Source organism: Chiloscyllium plagiosum, unplaced genomic scaffold, assembly GCF_037043375.1.
Source record: "Chiloscyllium plagiosum isolate Xiang-an unplaced genomic scaffold, Cpla_swu_hap1 HiC_scaffold_14, whole genome shotgun sequence".
Lineage (NCBI taxonomy): Eukaryota > Metazoa > Chordata > Chondrichthyes > Orectolobiformes > Hemiscylliidae > Chiloscyllium > Chiloscyllium plagiosum.
Window position 1 is genome coordinate 44,047,353 of NW_028270152.1, and position 22,658 is coordinate 44,070,010.

The 22,658-nt window shown below is 39.0% G+C and overlaps 1 protein-coding gene across 14 annotated transcripts in view; it reads right to left on the minus strand.

Moving 5' to 3' along the window:
• cadpsa (Ca2+-dependent activator protein for secretion a) overlaps positions 1–22,658 on the minus strand; it is a 598,940-nt gene that overhangs the window by 114,563 nt on the left and 461,719 nt on the right. For 9 of the 14 annotated variants that reach the window (XM_087994403.1, XM_087994397.1, XM_087994394.1 and 6 more), the window contains 5 exons: positions 18,600–18,756; positions 17,138–17,279; positions 3,807–3,941; positions 1,146–1,301; positions 137–284 (listed from right to left, as the gene is read on the minus strand). In XM_087994403.1, coding sequence (XP_087850529.1) covers positions 137–284; positions 1,146–1,301; positions 3,807–3,941; positions 17,138–17,279; positions 18,600–18,756 — 738 coding nt within the window. The remainder of the gene's footprint in view (positions 1–136; positions 285–1,145; positions 1,302–3,806; positions 3,942–17,137; positions 17,280–18,599; positions 18,757–22,658) is intronic. The other 5 variants (XM_087994398.1, XM_043708249.2, XM_087994400.1 and 2 more) reach the window with 1 other exon arrangement.

The following is a 22,658-nucleotide window of genomic DNA, read 5'->3' on the forward strand; positions in this document are numbered from 1 at the left end:
TATGCATCTGTATATGATGTATTATTAATTTGTTTTATAAGTTATAATTTGGGAATAATGTGTTACAATTGATTCTGAATTATACTGTCAACACCTAACCGAAAATAATTATTTTCATGGAAAAGTGTTAACTTACTTCCTGGCCCACCTCCATGCTGCAAAGCTTTGTGGACTGTGTCTTGGCATCCACCATCACATTAAACATGGTGCATATTGACTGTGGGACACGGAAATCTGTTGACCTGCTTGTCTTCTGTAACTTGGCTTCAAATGCAATCCTAGTCCTATCAAAGAAGAGATTGTTTTGAAATCTGAAGTAGTGTCAGGGGCCATCTGTTAGGAGCATGTTTATAAGCATACAAATAGTACTTTTTATTCAAAAATGTTAATTATTTGCATTATGTATTCATCAGAGCTTTATAGGAAAAGTCTTAATTGCAAATGACATTCAAACATATCTTCCTAATTTTTGCATATTCCAGTCTAGAATATATTAATCATTATAGTCATTTACTTTTACCTGGAATGAAACTGGTTGAGCCACTCCTAAGATTCTAACCTCATCTTTCAGCCACTTCTCCAACTAGTGATGGAATCTTGATGAGGAGTTGGGGACCCACCCTTCCCCAGCTGCACAGCCAGTGAAGGAACAGCAAAGGCTAGCAGAATCAGACTCCAATCAGGCAGTGTGGTAATTCCAGCAGCAACCAGTGAAGCTCTTGACCAATCCTTAATAAGCCTCCGGGTTTCAGTTAGTGTTGGGGTTGGAAGGGTGAACATGAACTTTTCTGTCAGAACTTAATTCTATGGATATGGCAAAGTGGCAGGTATTGAGTATTCTACCACTACCCCATCTAATCACAGTCTCTTCCACGTCCAAGTTAATCACTTCTGCCCTATGTTATTAGGGAACATTCCTATGCAATATGCAAATCATATTTCATTTGTTAGTGAAAACATAACATGCAGTTGTTGACTGACAGGCTATGTCAAGCATGTTGCTGTAGTATAGCAAAGGCATCTTTCTTTCTAAATGTGCAATTGCTAACCATACTTAAATCTTATGATAATTCATTAAATAGGGATTATGGTCTCAGATGAATACTTGTTGGATTTGTTTTCCATTGCTTTGAAGAAAGGCTAACCTCTTAACACATGACTCAATCATATCACTGGACATGAGCTTTAGTCTTTGCTCCAGATGTTTTGCAAACTCCTCCTCTGGCCAATGCAGATCTCTAATGAAGGTCTGCAGAGCATCCAACTTCCAGAACAGATCTTCTGATGTTCCTGAGCCATTGCTGAAAAAAAGAGGAAAAATATTCATCACAAACAGTGTCAGGCCACTGACACCAATTATGGAGACTGTAACTCAATGCCTGGGGTGCACAGCAGTCTTAAGCAAAGGAAGAATGTTGGGCATAAGGTCTCCACAGTCAGAGATTGGATTTTTTTTTATCATACACCTTATCTGGCTTGTAGTCTCATGCTATGTAAACACTTAAGAATTCATCCAACTGCAAAGGAAAAGTTTTAGAAATTGTGGAGAACAAGTCAATTAATTAAAAGTGTATGGTAAAAAGTAACCTGGGATTATAACCACGTGTGGTTATTTTGTGTTGTGATTTCATGCATACTTGACATATCTTTCAAAAACAAAAACAACTAGCTGCTGGGGATCAGGTGGCTTAGTGGTAACTAGTGGTGGGCGAGGGTTTGCTATTCCCTTGACCTGTAACAATTTAGGCCCCTCAGCCAATAGCTGTCATATTTTGGGCCATTCTATGTATATAGTTTTGAAATACTCGAATATGCATCTCCTTAGAAAATCCTGAAAAGCATCGGAATATGGAGGCTAATAATGACCAATACCGTTTGGTGATATGTACCCAAGTAATTCAGATTTCTAGCAGCTTGGCTTCACTGTGAGATTTGAAACACATTTTCTTGTCTCATAAAATGCATCCTCGCAAACCACTAATGCCAACACTGTACTTTTTTTTTTAGATGTTGTACACACCATGCATTACCATTAATGCTGGCATCATCTTCAGAAACAACATATGGCAGCGTACGTTTCCAATGTGATGGATGCCAGCTGCACTGAAGTAATGAATGCTTCAGAGCGAGGAGAAAGCTACTGTGGGATGAGACCATATCCCAGCATGCCAAGGTAACCCTCACCTTGTGGGAACTCTGTGGTGACAGGAACATATTCCTAAGAGGTTTTTGTTTTGGGGATTTTTATCAGCAGTATACTGAAATTACGTTCGAGTCATTTATCTACCGTGTGAAAGGCTTTGGAAATATTTCATTGGAAAGATTGGAAATAGTCCAGTTCCATTGGAAAGATATAGCATCAAACATTTTGTAATCTACTTAATTTTGACATAACATATCCATGTCACAACAAAGCACTTTCTGTGAGCATACTGATGTTTAAAGTCAATACTTCTGGAGAACCAAGAATACAACCACACAATCCAGGATTATAAACTCCATGTGCTATTAGTCTAATTTCTCTCAAGCACTATAAAAAGTACACTCCATCCTTAACAAAATAAATCTCAAGAGCCCAGTTCTGTGCGTGTTATAATGATTTCTATAAAGGTCTCATAATATAATATATATTGCAAGTAAATTGAGAGACATCATTCAGTATTCTAAAATCTGAGGTAGTGCTAAAACAGAGAGCCTTGTAATGAGAATGGGGTGAACTATAATTAGGTATCATTGTGGTTGTGAACTTAGCTTTCCTGTAATGATTGATCCATATCTTTCCAAACTATCACACAGCATGCAAACAGAGGAAAATGGAAACGTAGTTATGTTTTCCATTTTCGCGCATTTCCTAAACTAGTCTTCCACATAGTCAACCCGGCATGAAAATGCTTTTTATTGTTTTTGGAATGATTCCACTTTGCAGTGCCGTATCCTGTGCTTTGAGCAATTTAAACACATTTAAACTGTTAAATGTGCATTCATGTTAACAACTTTACACATCACTTTGTTAAAATGTTTCCTTTTAAATAATTCAAATCAGGGGCATTTACAAAAATGCAAAAATTATAAGGCATCAACCATTGTTGCAAATGAAAACTAAACCTTTTGTTCTGTTTCTTGTATAAATAATTCCTATTTATACAGTAGTGCTATTAGCAGCCAAACACTAGTGTAGTTAAACCACTGGATATCATTTCTCACTCACTGAGATTTAGGAGTGCTGAATTCTGCCTTAGCATAACCAATATTAAAGCTTCTCCAGGTACTTTTGATAATCTGTCAGACACTGAGTAGTGTAATGAGATGTTTACATGCTTGGTATGGCAAAGATGTGGCTTGCAACCACAGAGGAGCTGTGCTAGAACTGCATAGTTTTATAAATTCATCAGTGTTGTGTGAGACCTGCTGAGTTGTATATTGGCTATATATGAAAATGAAAAACACTGCTGAGAGAATTTTCTACTCTCAATACAGGCAAACATCTTTGAGTTAGATTTTTATTAGGTACAGGTTTCCAAGTTATATTTTTGCAAAATTTGGGGAAGAATGTTTGTTCCAAATTGCAAATATTGAAAATATTTATAAATGAGGAAAACGTAATATTAACTTTCTAAGTATGGAAATGGATTATTGATTATTTTTATTGTGAAAAATAATAAGGACATCATCACTGAAGGGTTGAATCATTTCTGCTTTAATTTGTTCTTGCCTACTTACTTAATTGCAAACAACGAAATAAAGGACAGATTCATGCCAGGTTACTATAAGCGAGAAATCAGACCTAACGTGTATTGAATACACACTCAGCATCATATATATTGGCGATCCATGACGAAGCAGAAAAACTAGGCATTTGTGGGAGGTTAACTGGTAGATTTGGTACTTTGGGGAGATTCACATTTGGTAGATTCACATTGGGAAGATTACTTGTTAAACTCCTGTGGAAGAAACAGACAGAAAGAAAATACCATAACAGTGACAATGTAGATGCAGATGTGGAAGCATGTATGACACCCCTAAATAAATCTGCAAAACTACTAAAAACTTCACAGCAATTACAACTCATTACCAACAAAAACTCATGTTACTTAAGCATGTGAAATGTAGGTTTGCTGTGGATTTTCTGACTCTTGCAGTAGCAAGAAGCAAGCAAAGTTAGAGGAAATACGGGTACCACACATCAAGAGGCTTAGAAGCAAATAGGAAGATTATTGACAGAAACAAAAATCATAGCTTGAGGCATGAACAATGTTATTACATCTAAATAATCACTAAATGAAAATAATCTTTGTTTGTTCTCATGTTCCATGAATGTGGTGTATTTCTTAATTTGTAAACATAGTTCTGCCTTTACAAGTATCCCCTCACCAGAATAATGAAACTTTATGTTATTTCAATTTACTGGAAAAGCAAAAATCATTTTTTACTCCCAAGAATAGTCAAATTTCAAAACCATTATGCTAATCTATAGAAGTATAGAAAAAAAATCACAACCATTGTGTTACAAATATATTTAGGAAATGTCTCATTCTAGAACTATCAAGTAAATTAATATATTTTGTTAGAGACACAATAATCACAAAAATAGGATAATGAGGATCTTTTGTGTACTAATTTGTCATCAGATTTAATTGGTTTATATGCATACAATGTATGGTTCATGGAAATACAAGTTAAAGACAACACTTTGGAATTAATATAATTTGTGTTTTTAAAATTTTGAATTGATACAATATATGAAATAACTAAAAATCAAAATCATTCCTATGTCAGTGCAGCCAAAAATAAATCACTAATGGAGTGAAATACAAATATTCAGAATTCCTAACCATGCTAGGAACAACCCTTATTTTTATGTTCTGGGCATATAAAACCACAAATGGTACATTTCATAAGAGAAACAGACACTGCATTGGGACCAGAAGATCTAACTAACCTTCACACCTGACTACACGTCAATAAAATGAGTACTTCACTACAGATAACTTCGAAGTAACCTGTTCAGAAATGTTATCACACACTCCTGGTGCGGGTTGGTCTTGAAACCGAATCTCCTTGCTTATGAAAATCTGAACTAGAGAAACTCAGTCTGAGTGCGGGTTTATTCATATTATTTTAATAGTAATACCACCATGATGTTAGAAAGTGCATCCTCTAACAATGTAGTTACCCGTTGACGTTTACATGTCTCCGTGCAATGGCTATTCTCAGTTTGATAATAGATTCACTTCATTTGAGTTACTGATCCCTGGAACAGTGCAAGCAGCAAGCCTTGGAACAGCATGTGGGCTGCGCACCCCAGAACACCAAGAGGACCAAGTACTGGAGCAACGCTTGGGCTAAAAGCCTTGGATCAGCGCCAGGAAGCAGTCCTGGAGCAGCGCATGGGCTGCGAACCCTGGAACAGCTGAGTAGCGAGCCCTGGAGTAGCGCCTGGGCTGCTACCACCAGAAAGGTGTGGGCAGTGAGCCATGGAGCAAAGTGGGGAAGCAACCCCGGAGCAGCGCACAGGGCGGAGGCCGACGAGGGGTAAGCGATCGTGGAACTTATCTTGAAGCAGCTGAGTGCCGGTGCAAGTGGAATGGAGGCTTACAGCAGAGCGGGGCTAAGTGTTGGATTGCAGTCTGGTGCGGGTAGTTAGATCACATGCAGAGGCCCTGAGCTGAGATGCTATAATGTAATGTTTATTTGAAATGTCCTATCTTACTTAATGTCAACCTTTTAATGATGTCCTATTTTAAATTATTTTTAAACTCTAAAGTAATGCAACTAGTTTTATTCTTCGGTTGTATCCAACATTTGTACCTAGGTAGTTGTGGCTAAGATGTCACTATAAGAGGCAGACATTGTAAAAGCTTTTCACTTTACTCCTACAAAGATGTACACAGGACAACAAAGGGTATTCTATTCTATTCTATTCTATTCTGAGTATCTGAATTTAAAAGATCCAAGGTTTAGCGCTGTATACACACACACTGATGCCTTAGACTCATACCAAGTACCAAAATAAAGATTTAATCGGCAATAGTAAAGATCAACCTGATCAACCGAGGAGGTTCTAGTTCTCTTACATTATCAGTTCTTAACCTGCAAATTGGCATTTATTCAAAAAACTGAAAACAAAAATCAGCATCTTTCTTCAGATAAATAATTTCTAAACAGCACTCAGGCTACAGTAGCCTCAGTTTTGTAGTGGGACAGTCTGCCTATGAATTATACCATCAAAGGCTGTCAAGGTATGTATTGACTGCAAACTCTGACATTCATTTGCATTATATTTAGATCACTGTGCCCTCTTCAGGCACAACTGGGGACAGTCATCAGAGGAAACCTGGGTTCCATTTAGAGGCAAAATGGGGAATGAATCAACTTTTTCTCTGAATTACTACAATTTCAGGCAGTACTGGCGGAAGGGCAGATGAAAACAGGTTCTATCTACTGATTAATACTGATAACTACTATAAAATGTGATATAGTTTTCGCATAAGTTCAGCAATATTGTAAAGTCAAATCACAATGCACAGCTGGAATCTCTAATACTTAGCAAAGTATTGAGAATATATACTCCAAAAGCAAATTACAGAGATACTTATTTGTATAGATGTCAGGAATACATGGAGAACAAGCCATTTGGAAGTTCTAGCCAGAACTGGTTCGAAGATAGAAGGCAGGGGGAGGTGATGCAGAGTTGCTTTTCTGACTGGAGGCCTACGACCAGCAGTGTGCCATAAGGATCGGTGCTGGGTGCACTGCTTTTCGTCATTTATATAAATCATTTGGATGTGAACATAGGGTGTATAGTTAGCAAGTTTGCAGATAAGACTAAACTTGGAGGTGTAGTGATCAGTGAAGAAAGTTACCTCGGAATACCACAGGATTTTGATCATTTGGGTCATTGGGACGAGGAGTGGTAGATGAAGTTTAAATTAGAAAAATGCGAGTTATATCAGCACAAAATTAGTAGAGCCGGGGAGGGAAAACCAGTAGGAGTGATTTATTTTCAGAAAGCTTTTGATAAAAGTCCCATTTCAGAGGTTATTGTGCAAAATCAAAGCATATGGCATTGATGGCAACATATTGGCATGGATTGAGAATACAGGATTGAGGTACAGGGTGTATACAGGATCAGAGATTAGGAATACATTTGTCATTTTTGGAGTGGAAGGCAATGACAAGTCAGGTACTGCAGAGTCTAGACTTTTGTGCTCAAGTCAAAAAGTGAGATTTGAGCCCGTAACCTCTGGCTCAAGGAACATGAATACTGCCAACTAAGCGATAGCTGACCCCTACAGAAGATCTACCAAGACGACGAAGAAGCCCAGATTGATCATTTTTAAAGGCTTCCTTTATGGCATTAAAATCAGCTGGAGTGCTCCTGAGTGTTTTACAAGAGAAGCTGTGGCTTTCCCTGCCCTGGATTTCCCTAAACCCCCATCTCTCAAAAGACTCTCACCAAATGCTCTGATCCATTCCTACTCTCAGGCCAATCATTTGGCAGGGGCTGCAGGATTTTCCCAGAGGCAGTGGTCAATAGAATGATAATGAAGCTTGTGATTAAAATCCTGACCTCGCTCCGTCGCAGGCAGGCAGTAAATTAAATCACTAGTGTGCTTTCCATTTGCAGACCAGCTGCGAGTTAAAATCCACTTCCTGCTTTTGGCAATTCCCATTTGAAATGACATATTTTGATCCTGATCTGCCGCAGAGCAGCAACCGCTTTTGGATCATCACTCAAACTTTTCTATATCCAAGTCAAGAGGGGCAATTGGAGAGAGGTGGGAGTGGGTATTGTCATTGGCGTGTTACTTCAGGAGGTAGACTAAGTTTTCATCAGTCTAATATTTTCTGGGTAACTATTCAGGCAAATATTCCAGAAACAATACAGAATCTCAGTTACAAAAGGTACCAGGGAGCAAATGCCCTATGCAAGTAGAAACGTCTTAGGCAATTATCACAGAGTTCAGTCATTGGACCTTCATAGGGTTCCAATAAAATCTTGAGTTCTGTGTCCTATCTCTGTCATTCTGGAGATTAGAAATTTTGGGCCATAATTTTCAGATTTAAGGTAGATTGTTTTGCAAGCTTGTAAAAAGTTTTATTAAGTCCTCAGTTTACAGAATGTACAAATCTTTGCATCACCACTGTATAATCAGTAAAATGTCTTAAAAGGGATATAACTATAATTGAGCTTCACTGTGGAATGTTGAACCAAAAGAAGTCTACTTGACTGAACTGCTGTTAATATTTTTATTCAGTATTTTTCTTTTATTTTCCTCAAATTATTGGGTCATGTGCCCTTTGACTTACAATTCACATAATTACTGTTCATGTGAGAGTCTGACCAATGAGTGCTGGCAGGTTAGTTGTCTATTAAGGAACCTTAGCTAATTCCCTTTTTATACTTAGTTTTCACTGAGTTAGACTTGAAGTGGAGTCACTTGAAAGTGATTATGAATAGGATCTCTTGTGATTTTCTCCCCTGTCTGCAGACAAGAAGTGCACACACCCAATAAAAAATTCTCAAACTTCAGCAGACAAAGCATTGTAAACTTTAATTGTTAGAATGGATTCTCCATCTCTAGTTGTCTAGAAAGCATAAGCCTAGAGTCATATGAAAGCCACAGTGACTAACAGAGGGAAATTCACATTTCTGATAAATATTAGTGCATCAGTTCAATGTTTACAACAAAATATTTAATTTGCAAATCATAGAGTCAGAGAAACTTAAGGAAACTGAAGGCCATCACACATTATGGCTGTGGTGGCTTATGGAAAGAGCAGCAATATTTACTCCCACACTAGCTTTTTACCCATTACCTGGCAAACCCCTCATCCTTAAGTAAGTATCCAACTCACTTTTAACAACTTTTATGTAATTGGCTTTCACCACTTGTTCAGGGAGAGCATTTAGCTCCCACTAACTCTCCAATAGTGAAAAAATCTTATCTGCCCTCTAGATCTTTTGCCAATGATTTTAAATCAATGACATTTGGTTGCTGATTCACTCACCAGAGGGATGACTTTTCTCCACCTACTTAATCAAAACCTCTCATCAACTTGAAATATATTCAACAGGGCAACTACTAACCTTCTTTGTCTCAAGAGAACTGTCCTAATTTTGCTAAACTTTCCACAAAACTGAAGCTACTCAACCCTGTTAACATCCTGGTAACCCATCACTGTTTCCTTGCTTCATCATCTTTTCAAAAGTGTTTACATATTTTCTGGAATGTGGTGCGAGAAATGTATGTAATACTCCAACTGAAGGATAACCACTGATTGACAAGGTTTCAGCAAGGCCTCTTTGTTTTTATATTCATTGCTATTTCTTATATATCCAAGTAATCTACATGCTTTTTTAACCAACTTATCGACTTCCCATGCCAGCTTTAAGGATTTGTGAATATGAATACGAAGACCTCTCTACTCAGCTGCATTTTACAGGATTATGCCATTTATAAAATACTATCTTTCCATGTCAGTCTTCCATTCATCCTTTCTAACTTGTTGAATTCTGTCTGCCATGCTCCTACATATTGCACCACCTGTCGATGTGATCCTGAAACCTATAACTACCCTCAACCCTGTTAACTATCCAAGTTTCATATTATCTGCAAACTTCATAAGGTTGCTCCTGAAAGTAATTTATAAAAAATTGACATGAGTAATGAACCCAAATTGATCCTTAGGAAACATCAGTCCATACATGTCTACTTCATAAATATGACTTCATTAAAGAATTCAATCATGTTTGTTATGCACAGATTGTCTTTAACAAATTCATACTGATTCTCCTTGGTTAACTCATACCTTTTCAAATAGAAGTTTGATTTGCTTTTGATAATAGTTTCAAATAACTTTAAAATCTTGTTGTTAGGCTGACAATTTACAGTTTCCTGTTTGTTTAAATTCATTAAATTCAAATTCTGGCTGTTGATAGCTAAGCTAGCATTTATTGCCCATCTCCAATTGCTGTTAGGTACATGGTGCTGAGCTACAGCTCTTTGAATCACTGCGGCCTGTGTAATGCAGACATCTATTGTGCTTTTAAGGAGGATGTCTCAAGATTTTGACCCAGCAGCAATGAAAGAACTGCGATATATTTCCTCGTCAGGATTGTGTGTGTTTTGGAGAGGGCCTGTTACAGACAGTGGTCCATCATGTTTCTGTTGCACTTATTCATCAAGTTGGTAGAGGCTTTCAAGGCCTTTGGGTTTCAAAGGCACAATCTAATGGGTCTTGGTGAGCTATTGAAATGCATAAATGGTATACACTGGTACTACTGAGGTCAGAGGTGGAGTGAGTGAATGCTGAAGCTATTAGATCAAACAAGCTGTTTTTTTCCTGGATGGCACATGCTTTTTGAATGATAGTGGAGTCACACTCATCCACACAGGTGGTGAGTATTGCATCACACTCCTGACTTGTGTTTTACAGATGGACAATAGTTTTTTGGGGAGTCAAGAGGTAAGTATCTGCCACAGAATTTACAGCTTATCACTTGCTCTTGTAAGTGCAGTATTTATATAATTGGTCCAGTTCAGTTTTTAGTCAATGGATATTGATAGAGGGGCAATCCAGCAGTGATTACACAATTGAATATCAAGGGAAATACTCAGATTCTCTCTTATTGGAGATAGTCATTGCATGGCACATGTGTAGATGGCAGTGAAATGTATGGTGCAAATGTTACTTAAAATCCCAAGCCAGAATGTGGTCTAGGTCCTGTTGCATTTGGACATGGACTGCACCAGTATCTGAGGAGTTGTGAATGGGGTTGAACATTGTGCAATCATCAGCGAACATCTGACCTCTGTTCTTATGATGGCGTGGAAGTAATTAATTAAGCAGCTGAAGATATTTGGGCTGAGGATACTACCCTGAGGAACTACTGCAGAGATGTCCTATGCCTGAGCCAATTGGCCTTGCATAATCACAATTATCTTCCTTTGAGTTGACTTCAAACAATGCATAGTTTTCCCAAATTCCTAGTGACTCACGTTTTGCTAGGGCTCCTTGGTGCCACCATCACATGTTACTTTGATGTCAAAGCCAATCACCTTCACTTCATCTCTTTTATCCATGTTTGGACCAGGATTGTAATGAGGTCAGGAGCTGATGGCCTGCAGGAACTCAAACTTAGCATCTCTGAGCAAGTTATTGTTTAGTAAGTGCTACTTGAAAGCATTGTCAATTCCACCCTTTGTCATTTTGCTGATGATTGAGGGTGCACAGAGAGGTCATGTTGGATTTGCCCTGCTTTTTATGAACAGGACATATCTGGGCAATCTTCCCCATTGTTGGAAAAATGCCAGTGTTGTAATTTACTAAAACAACTAGGCGAGGGGCTTGATTAGTACTGGAGCACAAATCTTCAGTACTATTGCCAGAATGTGATCACAGCCCTATACCTTTTGCTGTATTTTGTATTTTCAGCCATTTCTTATTATTACATGGAGTGAATCAAGTTGACATTCGAGACTGAGGAGTAAGCTAAGACTGATCGTCCACTTGACACTCGGCTTAAGATAGATACTAAATGTTTCAATCTTGTCTTTTGCACTGATGAGCTAGGCTACTCCAAGATTGATGTTGGGGATATTTATGGAATCTCATTTTCCAGTGAGTTGTTTAATTGTCCACTGCTATTCATGACTCCTTATGCTGCTTTGTATGCAAGTAGTCATGTGATGTAACTTCAATGGATAGACACTTCTTTGTTTCAGTCATGGCTGGTGCTGCTGTTACACATTTAATTGGTGGTAATGGAGAAAGGGAGCTCGGCCAGGTCATGAGGTTATTAGATTAGATTAGATTCCCTACAATATAGAAACAGGACCTTTGGCCCAGCAAGTCCACACCGACCCTCTGAAGAGTAACCTACCCAGACCCATTCCCCTTTCACTCTACATTTACCCTGACCAATGCACCTAACACTATGGGCAATGTAGCATGGCTAATTCACCTAACCTGCCCACCTTTGGATTGTGGGAGGAAACCAGAGCACCTGGAGGAAACCCATGCAGAAAAAGGGGGGAGAATGTGCAAACTCCACACAGACAGTCACCTGAGGTGGGACTTGAATCTGGATCCCTGGCACTGTGAGGCAGCAGTGCTAACCACTGAGGCAACATACCACCCTAAATAGATTGTGGGTGAATATAATTCTGAAGCTATGAATAATCAAGAATGTCTCATGGATGACCAGTTTTGAGTTGATAATGCTAAGCAACATCCCTCTCCCCTTACTTGAATAATGGGATAACATTAGCAAACCTCCAATCCTCGACTACCCTAAAGAGGATTAAGATTGTAATCAGTTCTTCTGGTATTTGCATTCCATAGAGATCATGGTATTTATCAACATTTGGTGCCATAGACATTTTTAATACACCAAATCTATTATTGTTGTATCCATAACCTCCTTCTCCTTGTTTAATTGCAAGTTTCGTACCATCCATTCTGTTAGTGGGGGCAGATACAAAACACTGGTTTAATATTTTTACCATTGCCTCTGCCTCACACAAATGATCATGTTTAATGAAGTCAATTTCCCAACGTTTCAAAAACTGAACTCAGAACCTAATAACTAAGCTACTGTAGAACCTTTCTGGTCATAATGGTTTGGTTTCAGGATGAAGAGTTTGAAACTGAGTAATTAGAGGTCAGTGAGAAAAATGCCACTGTAAGGTTGTAATTCCTTTATTCCCTTGCGTAATTTTACTGGGATGAAGATACTTTGGCCCATTAATTTAGATTGCTAAATGTTATGAAGGAAATAATATTCTCAACAGTGCACTAAATAACTGGAAGGATAGGAAAGTGGTGATGTAGTAGTAATGTCACTGGACTGGTAACCCGGAATCCCAAGCAAATGTTCTGGAACATTCCAAGCACCTCACGAAATATGAACTCAATAATCAAATCTTGAATAAGAACATGTTTATATATTTAGAATATAGAATCTCCATGGTGTGGAAACAGGCCATTCAGACCAACAAGTCTACACCAACCCTCTGAAGAACATCCCACCCAGATCCATTCCCCTACCTATCCCGGTAACCGTCCATTTCCTATAGATAATGGACCTAAACTACACATCCCTGAACACTATGGGTAATGAAAGTGGAGTCGCAGATAGATAGGATAGTGAAGAAGGCGTTTGGTATTCTTTCCTTTATTGTTCAGAGTGTTGAGTACAGGAGTTGGGAGGTCATGTTGCGGCTGTGTAGGTCATTGGTTAGGCCACTGTTGGAATATTGCGTGCAATTCTGGTCTCCTTCCAATCGGAAAGATGTTGTGAAACTTGAAAGGGTTCAGAAAAGATTTACAAGGATGTTGCCAGGGTTGGAGGATTTGAGCTATAACACCCAGTTGGAGGCTGAAGCGTGACCTTATAGAGGTTTACAAAATGATGAGGGGCATGGATTGGATAAATAGACAATGTCTTTTCCCTGGGGTTGGGGAGTCCACAACTAGAGGGCATAGGTTTAGGGTGAGAAGGGAAAGATGTAAAAGAGACCTAAGGGGCAACATTTTCACATAGAGGGTGGTACGTGTATGGAATGAGCAGGTGGGACTAGATTGGGTTGGGATATCTGGTCGGCATGGATGGGTTGGACTGAAGGGTCTGTTTCCGTGCTGTACATCTCTATGACTCTAATTTAGCATGGCCAATCCACCTAACTTGCACATTTTGGATTATGGGAGGAAACTGGAGCACCCAGTGGAAACCCATACAGATACAAGGAGAATGTGCAAACTCCCCACAGACAGCCAGCTGAGGCTGGAATCAAACCTGGGTTCCTGGCACTGTGAGGTTGCAGTGGTAACCCCAGAGCCACCGGGCCGCACCTGTAACCATTGTTGATTGTTGTAAAACCCATCTGGTTCACTAATGTCCTTTAGAGAAAAAACTTTGTTGTCCTTACTTGGTCTGGCTTACATGTGACTCCAGACACACACCAATGTGGTTGACTCTGAATTGTCCATGGATAATTATGGATAGGCAATAAATGCTGGCCTAGCCAGTGATGCTGACATCCTTTGAATTACTGAACACAAAATATATGAGAGTAATTTTCACTGAGGGTATCAGTGGAAAAACTGTCACTTGTCTTTTGGCCCTGCACACCCTGTCCAATTTTAATTTTTGTTAACTTAAATGGAATGGAAAGTTGGGATAGGAGTTATAACCTCATTGATAATCAGAAATTTTCTGCTGCATTCCAAACAATGATGACCCCCAAGGTTTCTAATTCATGTATCTTTATCCATTGCTACTTTACATAATTCAATATGTGTATGCTTAATTAAGTTTGCAGTTTTAAAACTTAGTCTAGATCTGAAGCAATAAATAAACAATTTGGGCTCTAATGATACTTGGATACTTTAAATCAATCTGTTCTGATTTTTTGCGACACACCACAGGAGTAAATGGGTGTTGAATCCAGGCCCTCTGGCTTGAAACTAGAGACACTACCGTAGCACCATCAGAGTCCTACCTTTTCCCTTTCAAGTTTCTGATCAGAACTTTGGTATTTTACCTCAAAACGCTTCTCTTTTGCTTTCTAATTTAAATTCACTTCAAGCTCTCCTATCAAAATTATTTCCCAACTTGATCTCACTAAAGTAACAACCTGAGTTTTGATTGGCATTGCAGCACTCAGACTTTCCAACCACGAGTTTACTTGCTGGTTACATGAACTGAAAAAGTGAATCACTGCCAAACTGCATAATTCTTGAGTCATGCTCCCCACTTGTGGCAAGTATAGGTTTTGACGGTCTTTACATTTGCACACTGTTTTCAGAATAGGCACTGGAGTTTCTTCAACATCTGCAGTCCACAAGGGATTGGGTACACTTATGGTGGTGCTCGAAACAGAATTCTAAGACAGTGTACCAGCATAATAATCGTTCCAAAACAACATGGCAGTTTACTCGAAGAGGATCTGACCGATATCTGTGTTCTCATTAATCTGCTGGCCTTGTCCTTCTAGGTGGCAGTGGGCACAGGTTTGGAAGGTACTGCAAATTGTTGTGAATTGTGGCAGTGCATCTTGAGATTATACACACTGGTGCCACTGGTTATCAGTGCCGGAGATGGTGGTTGGATGTCAGTGAAGCAGGTTGTTTTCCCTGGATGGTTTCACACTTTTTCAGTGTTGCTGGAGCTGTATTCATCCAGGCAAAAAGATTGCATTCTATCATGATTTGTGCTTTGCAGATAGATGGACCTAATTTGGAGAGTTAGAATCTGAATTACTCACTGCAGAATTCCTCACCTCTGACCTTTTGTAGCTAAAGTATATATGTGGCTAGTCTAGTTCAATGTTTGGGAGAAAGTGAGGACTGCAGATGTTGGAGATCAGAGTTGAGAGTGTGGTGCTGGAAAAGAACAGCAGGTCAGGCAGCTTTTTCAGCGCCACACCCTCGACTCTTGTACAATGTCTGGTCAATGGTGACTCTACAATGTTGATAATGGAGATTCAGCAATGGTAATACCATTTATTGTCACGGGGAGATGGTCAGATTCTGTCTTGTTGAGTCTCTGTTCATTGTTTAAGTGTTTACTATTGTTCAAGTGTTTACTATTGTTCCTGACAGATGCAGAAGGAAGTCAAGATTAGAGTAGTGCTGGAAAAGCACGGCAGGTCAGGCAGCATCTGAGGAGCAGGAATCTGCCTAGATGCAGTAGGAATGTAGAGCTTCAGTCTGCTCCTTTGATTGAATGATTGCTTAACACTGTTCGTTGGATACTGCTTTGGTTGTTTTGTGTGTAAATAGTCCTGCATCGTGGCTTCACCAGGTTGACATCTCAACTTTAGGCACACATCATGCTGCTCTTTGCATAACCTCCTGTACTCTTCATTGAACCAAAGTTGATCTCTGCCTGTCTGTAAAGGTAATTTGGTGGTTATGCTGAGTCATGAGAAAGTTGAGTACAATTCTGCTGCTGCTGATGGCCCACAGTGTCTCAGGGGTGCTCAGCTTTGAGTTGCTGAATCTGATCAAAATCTGCCCCATTCAGCTCATTTAGAAATGAGGCGGAGGGTATGCTGAATGTAAGGATGGGACTTTTGTCTCCAAAGGGACTATGCTGTGATCATTCCTATTAATACTGTCAAGGATAGTTACATTTGCCACATGCATTGCTGGTGTTCAACATGGAATACTGACTCATCAGCTGATGGGGCGTGGTCATGTTCAACCTGATCCCATAAGACTTCATCGGGTCTGGAGACAATTTGAAGATCACTGGGGAACTCTCTCCCATGTCTGGTGGGTCTATCCTGTTGGTGGGACAAGATATGCCCAGGCATGGTGGTGATAAAGTAAGATTTGGTGAATGTGAGAATGACTATGTCAGAATGTTGATTAACTAGTCCCTGTGACACTTCTCTGAATTTTGGCACTAGCCCCCAGATGTTCTTAAGGATGACTTTGTTGTTTGACAGGCTGCTTGCACTCTTGTCGTTTCTAGTGCCTAGGTCAATGATCCTTTCTAGTTTCATTCTTCCTTTAGGCTTTTTTGTGTGTTTGATATGAGTAGTTTGATAGGCCACTTCAGAGGGCATTTAAGAATCAACCACAATGCTGCAGATCCTGAATCATAGGTTGGCCAGATCAGGTAAAGAAAATGGATTTCCTCCCCTTAAAGATATTAGTGTGTTAGATAGCCTTTATAACAGTGGTTTTATGATCACCATCAGGCTTGCTTTCATTTCTGCATTTATCTTAAACTCCACTGGCTGCCATGGTAGGATCTGCACCACGTCTGCAGAATATTAGCCTGGCATTCTGGATTACTGATCTATCAATCACTATGTCATTGTCCTCCCTATTTATTAAGAGCTAGGGAAAGTAATCCATTGAATAGGAGTTAATAGTGATAATGTGGAACCAATCAAAACTTAATAAGTAAAATATGTATAGCAAACTAAAAGCATTTCAATTTTACAACTTAGACTTTTCCTTTAAGTTGAACATTGATTGTTAATTTACTTTTGCATCAAGGTGCTATGCTTCTTCACATTAAAAAAAATATATCCTGGTATTGGAAATTTGGTCACAATGTGTTAATCTTAATCCATCAGCATCCAAACCCAAAATATATCAAAGGATGTGCCCTTACTTTACAGGTTCCCATGATTCTCGGTCAAAGCCCCTGTGAATCGACTGTGCAATTGATGACTCCATCAGGTCGACGTATCTAACCACAAGAGGAGCGAAGACATCTTGAAGGTGTTTGTGGAATTTTCCATTTAACAGATTGTCTAAAATTGAGAATTAAGGAACAGATTTATTAATTTGTATTACTGGGAACACAGAAGATTAAAGTGGGCTACTCAGTCCCTCGTGCCGACTCTACTTTTTAATTAGATCATGACTGAGCTCAACCCACTTATGCTTCATAGCCCTGAAACCATTCACAAAAATCTATGTCAGTCTGAAAAGTTCCAATGTCCAGGTTCCAGTGCACTTTGGTGCTGAGTGCCTAAAGTTCTACCACATTCTAGTTTAAAAAAAAGCTTTCTGATTTTGCCTCTGAATGACAAAGCTCTAATTTTACGATTTTTGTACCCTTGCTCTTGAAATCTGCAGCAGAGGAAATAGCTTTGCCCACATTCATGCTATCATAGTGTTTTTTTGTAAACAATTTATACTCAAGGGAATTCTAGAGTTCATACAAACTTCTGATTATTTACACCTCTTAAGCCCTGGTATCATTCTGGTTAATCTGTAATTCATTTTGTTCAAGGACATTTTGATAATAATGTTGGGTAGTACTCTCTGAAGAACCAGAATAACAAGATATATTTTAAAAATAATTCACTGTCTGCTTAGTGCAATCCTTATGGAATAAAGACTTGTCAGCATGTGGTTTCAGGAATGAAGGCAGTGCATCTTCAACATATACCTGAATTGAGAATCTGAAGACCAACCTGAAATTGGACCTTAAGCCTCATCTAAATAAAAAGGCATGAGCCCTATTATACCACCAAAAGGTAGCTTGCCCTGGAATAAATTCCAGCAGCAATCTCTATTGGCTATAAAAAAGAATGGGAGTTGAGGGAGCACATACAATAGGAGAAGGTCCAATTGTAGCCAGCAATACTCATGAGTACTATGCAGCTCCAAGCAAAGCGAAAGTTATTAAGGACTTACCACTCTCTGGTGGTCAATTGGTTGACACCTAAATGTGGGAAACTGAGTGGAGAAGTTCGATACTTCCTTGCACAGCATAGTCCAATTCTCAAAGGGGTCATAACAACATACTTCAGTCTATTCATTAGAAAATGTAAAGGGTCTAATCCCTGTTTTTGGGTGATGGAAGTTGGTTCCACCCAAAATCAAAGTTAGTCTTTGTTTTATCTGTTTTATGCAACCAAAGGTCCAATTCCTAGTCTATTAGCCCAGCATGTTCTTTACTGATTCTCCCACACATTGTCAATTCTCAATATATGTGGTCTTTTATGCCTAATTATAAACTGATGAAGATTTATTGTAATAGAGAAGAAATTAATTAAGAACACATCAAGAAAATAATAGTGAAGCAGTCAATTAAAAGACATTTATTGGAAAGTGATACATACAATCACTCCTCAGGAAATCATTGAGCAGTTGAAATAATGGAAAGCTGTCCCAGGTGTCCGGGGCCTGTGTCTCTAAAGCAGCATCCATGTCGACTGCAAACAGTGACAAGAAGGTCTCTGCATGTTCAACCATCAAATCTGACCACCAAGCAAAGGCCTTAGAAGAACAAAGCCAGAGGAAAAGAAAATGAATACAAATAACATTTCTTCATAATTTCATAAAGCTGTGTAGTAATCTGGGTTGAGTCTAATTTATAGGGTAGGTGTTCATATTATGGAATCAAAGGAGTTATTGTAAAGAAACAAGCAACCTGATGCTAGGCTTCAAGAACAGTATTATTCTATATCTCTTTCTTAGTCCAATTCATTCCGATGGAGGAGGAGGACTGTATTTCCAAACTTTGTACAGTATAGGATGTTATAATCATTTATAGTCAGAGTGACATACACAGCTAGAATGATCCAAATACAATAAATGTTAATTTTTTTTGTTGTTCTCTTAACAATAACTCACTGGAGTCATGCCATTTACCAGCTTACTACAAGACAATGCTTCTTTAGATATTTTGGCTATTTATAGTTTGCACTCCAGATATTCATGCAGCTAGGACTTGTGCATGCTTTCCAGCCTTTGAGGCAGGCTTCCAATGAGTTTAGGGAAGTTACATTCACATTCTGGGTGACGGAGATGTGAATGTGTTGAAAAATGCATGCATGTTTGTCGTGTATCTGTTGCTGGCTAGTAACATGCAACATATGGTGGTGCCGACAATGGAACGTTATACAATAATGCTGAGGCAACATAGTGCCAGTCTTATTTAATATATATTCCTCTATTTATGTCCTTAAGGCCCTAAAGGACACTGAAAGTATTCTTGTTTAACAATTTATCATATATATGGGATTATGTTTGAATTTCTGGTCAAATTTTTAAAAGTTGTTAGAATTATTTTTAAGCTGTTGTTTTGTCTTCGGAGGTCGCTCTTTCTGGAGTCCATCTGGGATGATAACTGAGTGCTGTACATATTTCCATGGTTTCTGGTAATGTTGGTCTAAGGTCAGGAAGTAGAGTGCACTCATTCACAGCCTGAAATAGAACCTAGAACAAATATCATTTCTAGCCTCACACAGCACAAAAAAATAATGTGGATGCTGGATATCTAAAACAAGAGCAGAAAAAGTGCTCAGAAAATTGAACAAATCATGCAACATCTCTAGAAGGAACCTGAATTACCAGTTCAGGTCATTGATCTTTCATTAGAACTATGATGAAAACTCATTGACCTGAAATGTTAACACTCTTTCTAACCCGTCAGCTTCACAGCTCAATTTTAATCATTGCAGGTGACCAATGACCTATCTATGATTGTTGATTTAAGTTTTAGTAGAACACAGACTGACAGGCCAACCAAGACTGAGAGTCACATCTAAATCTAAAATCAATCCATGATTTGATTTAAAAAAAGATCTGATGGTTAACACCATGGGCCACCACTTAGCTGGAATAAGATAAATGACCCAGAATTTCTTGAAGTGATCAAATGTAATGTAAAAGAGAGTATTTATATTTTAAATTTGCCCTATGTTGGTTTATAAAGAAATCCAATTTCAGGCATATGTCTATTTTGACCTAATCTATAGATCAATCTCCCTATTTTCCACAGATATGTTCCACAGTCATTTTCTTTTCTACAGTTAGTAGTGGTGTTGCCATTACCTTTCTTACATTTTCAACTTTGGTTACCTGCAATTTTGTGTTTATCCTACACAACTAAGAGAGGTCAACTATGAGAGATAGGCTGGTTTATTTTGTTCAGTTGTGTTTAAAGTCTGTGTTTCCCTGCTGAAAGTTAGAAGAAAATAATTGCTTTCAGTTGAACTGGGAGTATTATGTGCATTTAAGGGTATAATTGTATTGCAATCTTTGCGCCAGTGTGATGCAATTCCCATATCACAATGCTTTTACCTTGGAGTCAGGACTGAGACTTAGCAATGACGCAGAACTTGTGGAGGAAATAAGCTTAGATTAGTTCAGTTTGACATGACAGTGAAAGTTAATTGGAAATTTAGTGTAGTGTCAAAAATGCTAATGGACCTATTATATGCCTAAGCTGCAAGAGCTGGTGTTGCAAACACCAGTACTTATGGCTGCAAGCTGGTGTTTTGTGACCAAAACACTGCCTGTACAAAATATAGAGACTTCTGGTGTGGACTGCAATGGAAACCATTTTGGCTGCATTGTTAGCAATGGAACAAGAAACATCTGTCAAAATCATGCAGATTGTGATGTAGTCAGTGTGTAATACTGATTTGACTGTAGCAATGCTATTTTCAACCTGAACACTCACCTAATGCTCTCTCTTAACTTCATGTGACTGAACACCTGCTCAGCTGAAAGAAGAACCCCATAATGGATCTTTGAAATGCTCATCAATTGCTCCTATGCTAACTGATGTTGGACGTTACTGACTCAATGCCAGTTTTTGGTATTTGCACTTTCACTTAGAGTTGGTGAAGTCTATCAGGAGCAGTAGGACATGTGGTAGGGGATCTGGTCCTGTCTTTAAGAATTCTACTCTGACCTTGGATCTTAATAATGAATGCTATGTTACGCATGCTGCTTTGTCAGGATAACAAAATTTGCACATGATACGTGTTGTCAATGAGGACACCACAACATCACATGTAAATTCACAGAACCATCACAACAGATAGGGTTCATTCAAGTCCCTCACTGAGTAGCTGGTTTTAACCCCAATACATACAGGAACATCATACTAATAATGACAGTCAGGTTGCCATGATAAATGCCACCAGACTACTGGAGTGTTTAAGCCATGCTTTTGTTGCCTGTACTGCTCTGGATGAGACCCGTGTTACTCTCCAGAGTGCATGGCATGATCTGTTTTAGTCTGCCCCATCCTGCACAACCTGAGGACTCAGCCCTTGAAACCAAATATATGATGAGTCACTGAGGAGGAGAGTATAAGGAGTTGAAAGGAAGCAGGGAGATAGGGAGGAGGAGGCAACTAATGCATCAGTTTTCTGTCTGGGCTGTCCCTGTCACATGGTGTGGTATCAATGACAAGCATCTTAATTCCTATTCTACAAACATATCTATAATAACACTGCATCCTCTTGTTTACAACACTGAAGTAAAAATCAACTCAACACAAACTCTCCAAACCAATATTATCAAACAAGCCTTCCAGTATTCAATTGACCAGTCAATCAATCAGCCTTGCACATTCCCTTTGTGTCTATCTTCCATATAACTTTGTCTGAGCTAGTGTTCCTTGCGCTGTGCAGAACCACTGGCTGCAGCATAACCCACAGAAGGCTTTCTGAAATTTGGAAAGGGTGTAGGTAACCTTGCAGTAGTGCTCAGTGTGAGAGGGTGAAGCATGAGTCATATCTGATACATGAGTGATGTAGGCAAAGTGCATAGAATGCTGTGTGAGGGTGGTAGTGTAGTTGGTTAGAGATGGCATTTGAAGGGACATTCACTGGCCTTCACCACGCATGCAAGTACACTGACCTTCTTTCAGCACTGGATCCAAGTCCTTAGGATTACACTGCTGGCATTCACCTGCATAGCTATATGTTCCCATTGCCTTCTCAGAGTTTGGCTGGAAGGCCTCCTTGTCCTCTGTGGATACAGCAGCCCTCTCCTTCCATTAACCTCATGTACTTTGGCCTGAATGTTGGAGCATGCCTTAAGTGATGTTATGCTTTTCTTGTGCCTTTTCCAAACTAACATTTAGCATCACTTTCAACACCTGGTCCCATTAAAATATATTATCCTTTAAGAAATGCTAGCTGGTTTAGTTTGTGACGACTGGCTTGAACTTATACTAGCCTCTGATGCCTTTGTGCCCCCTGCTTAGGAGGCATGCAGCCACTCAGCAATGTGCTTAGTGTTGGCTGCATTCTGCAATCATTTAAATGAGCAGACAGCATGTAGCTTATGCACAGCCTGTATCAAAAGCAATGGGGGATAGGATAATCGCACGTCGTCATCTGTATGACTATTTATAGGTCTTAAAAACATTTTTGTGC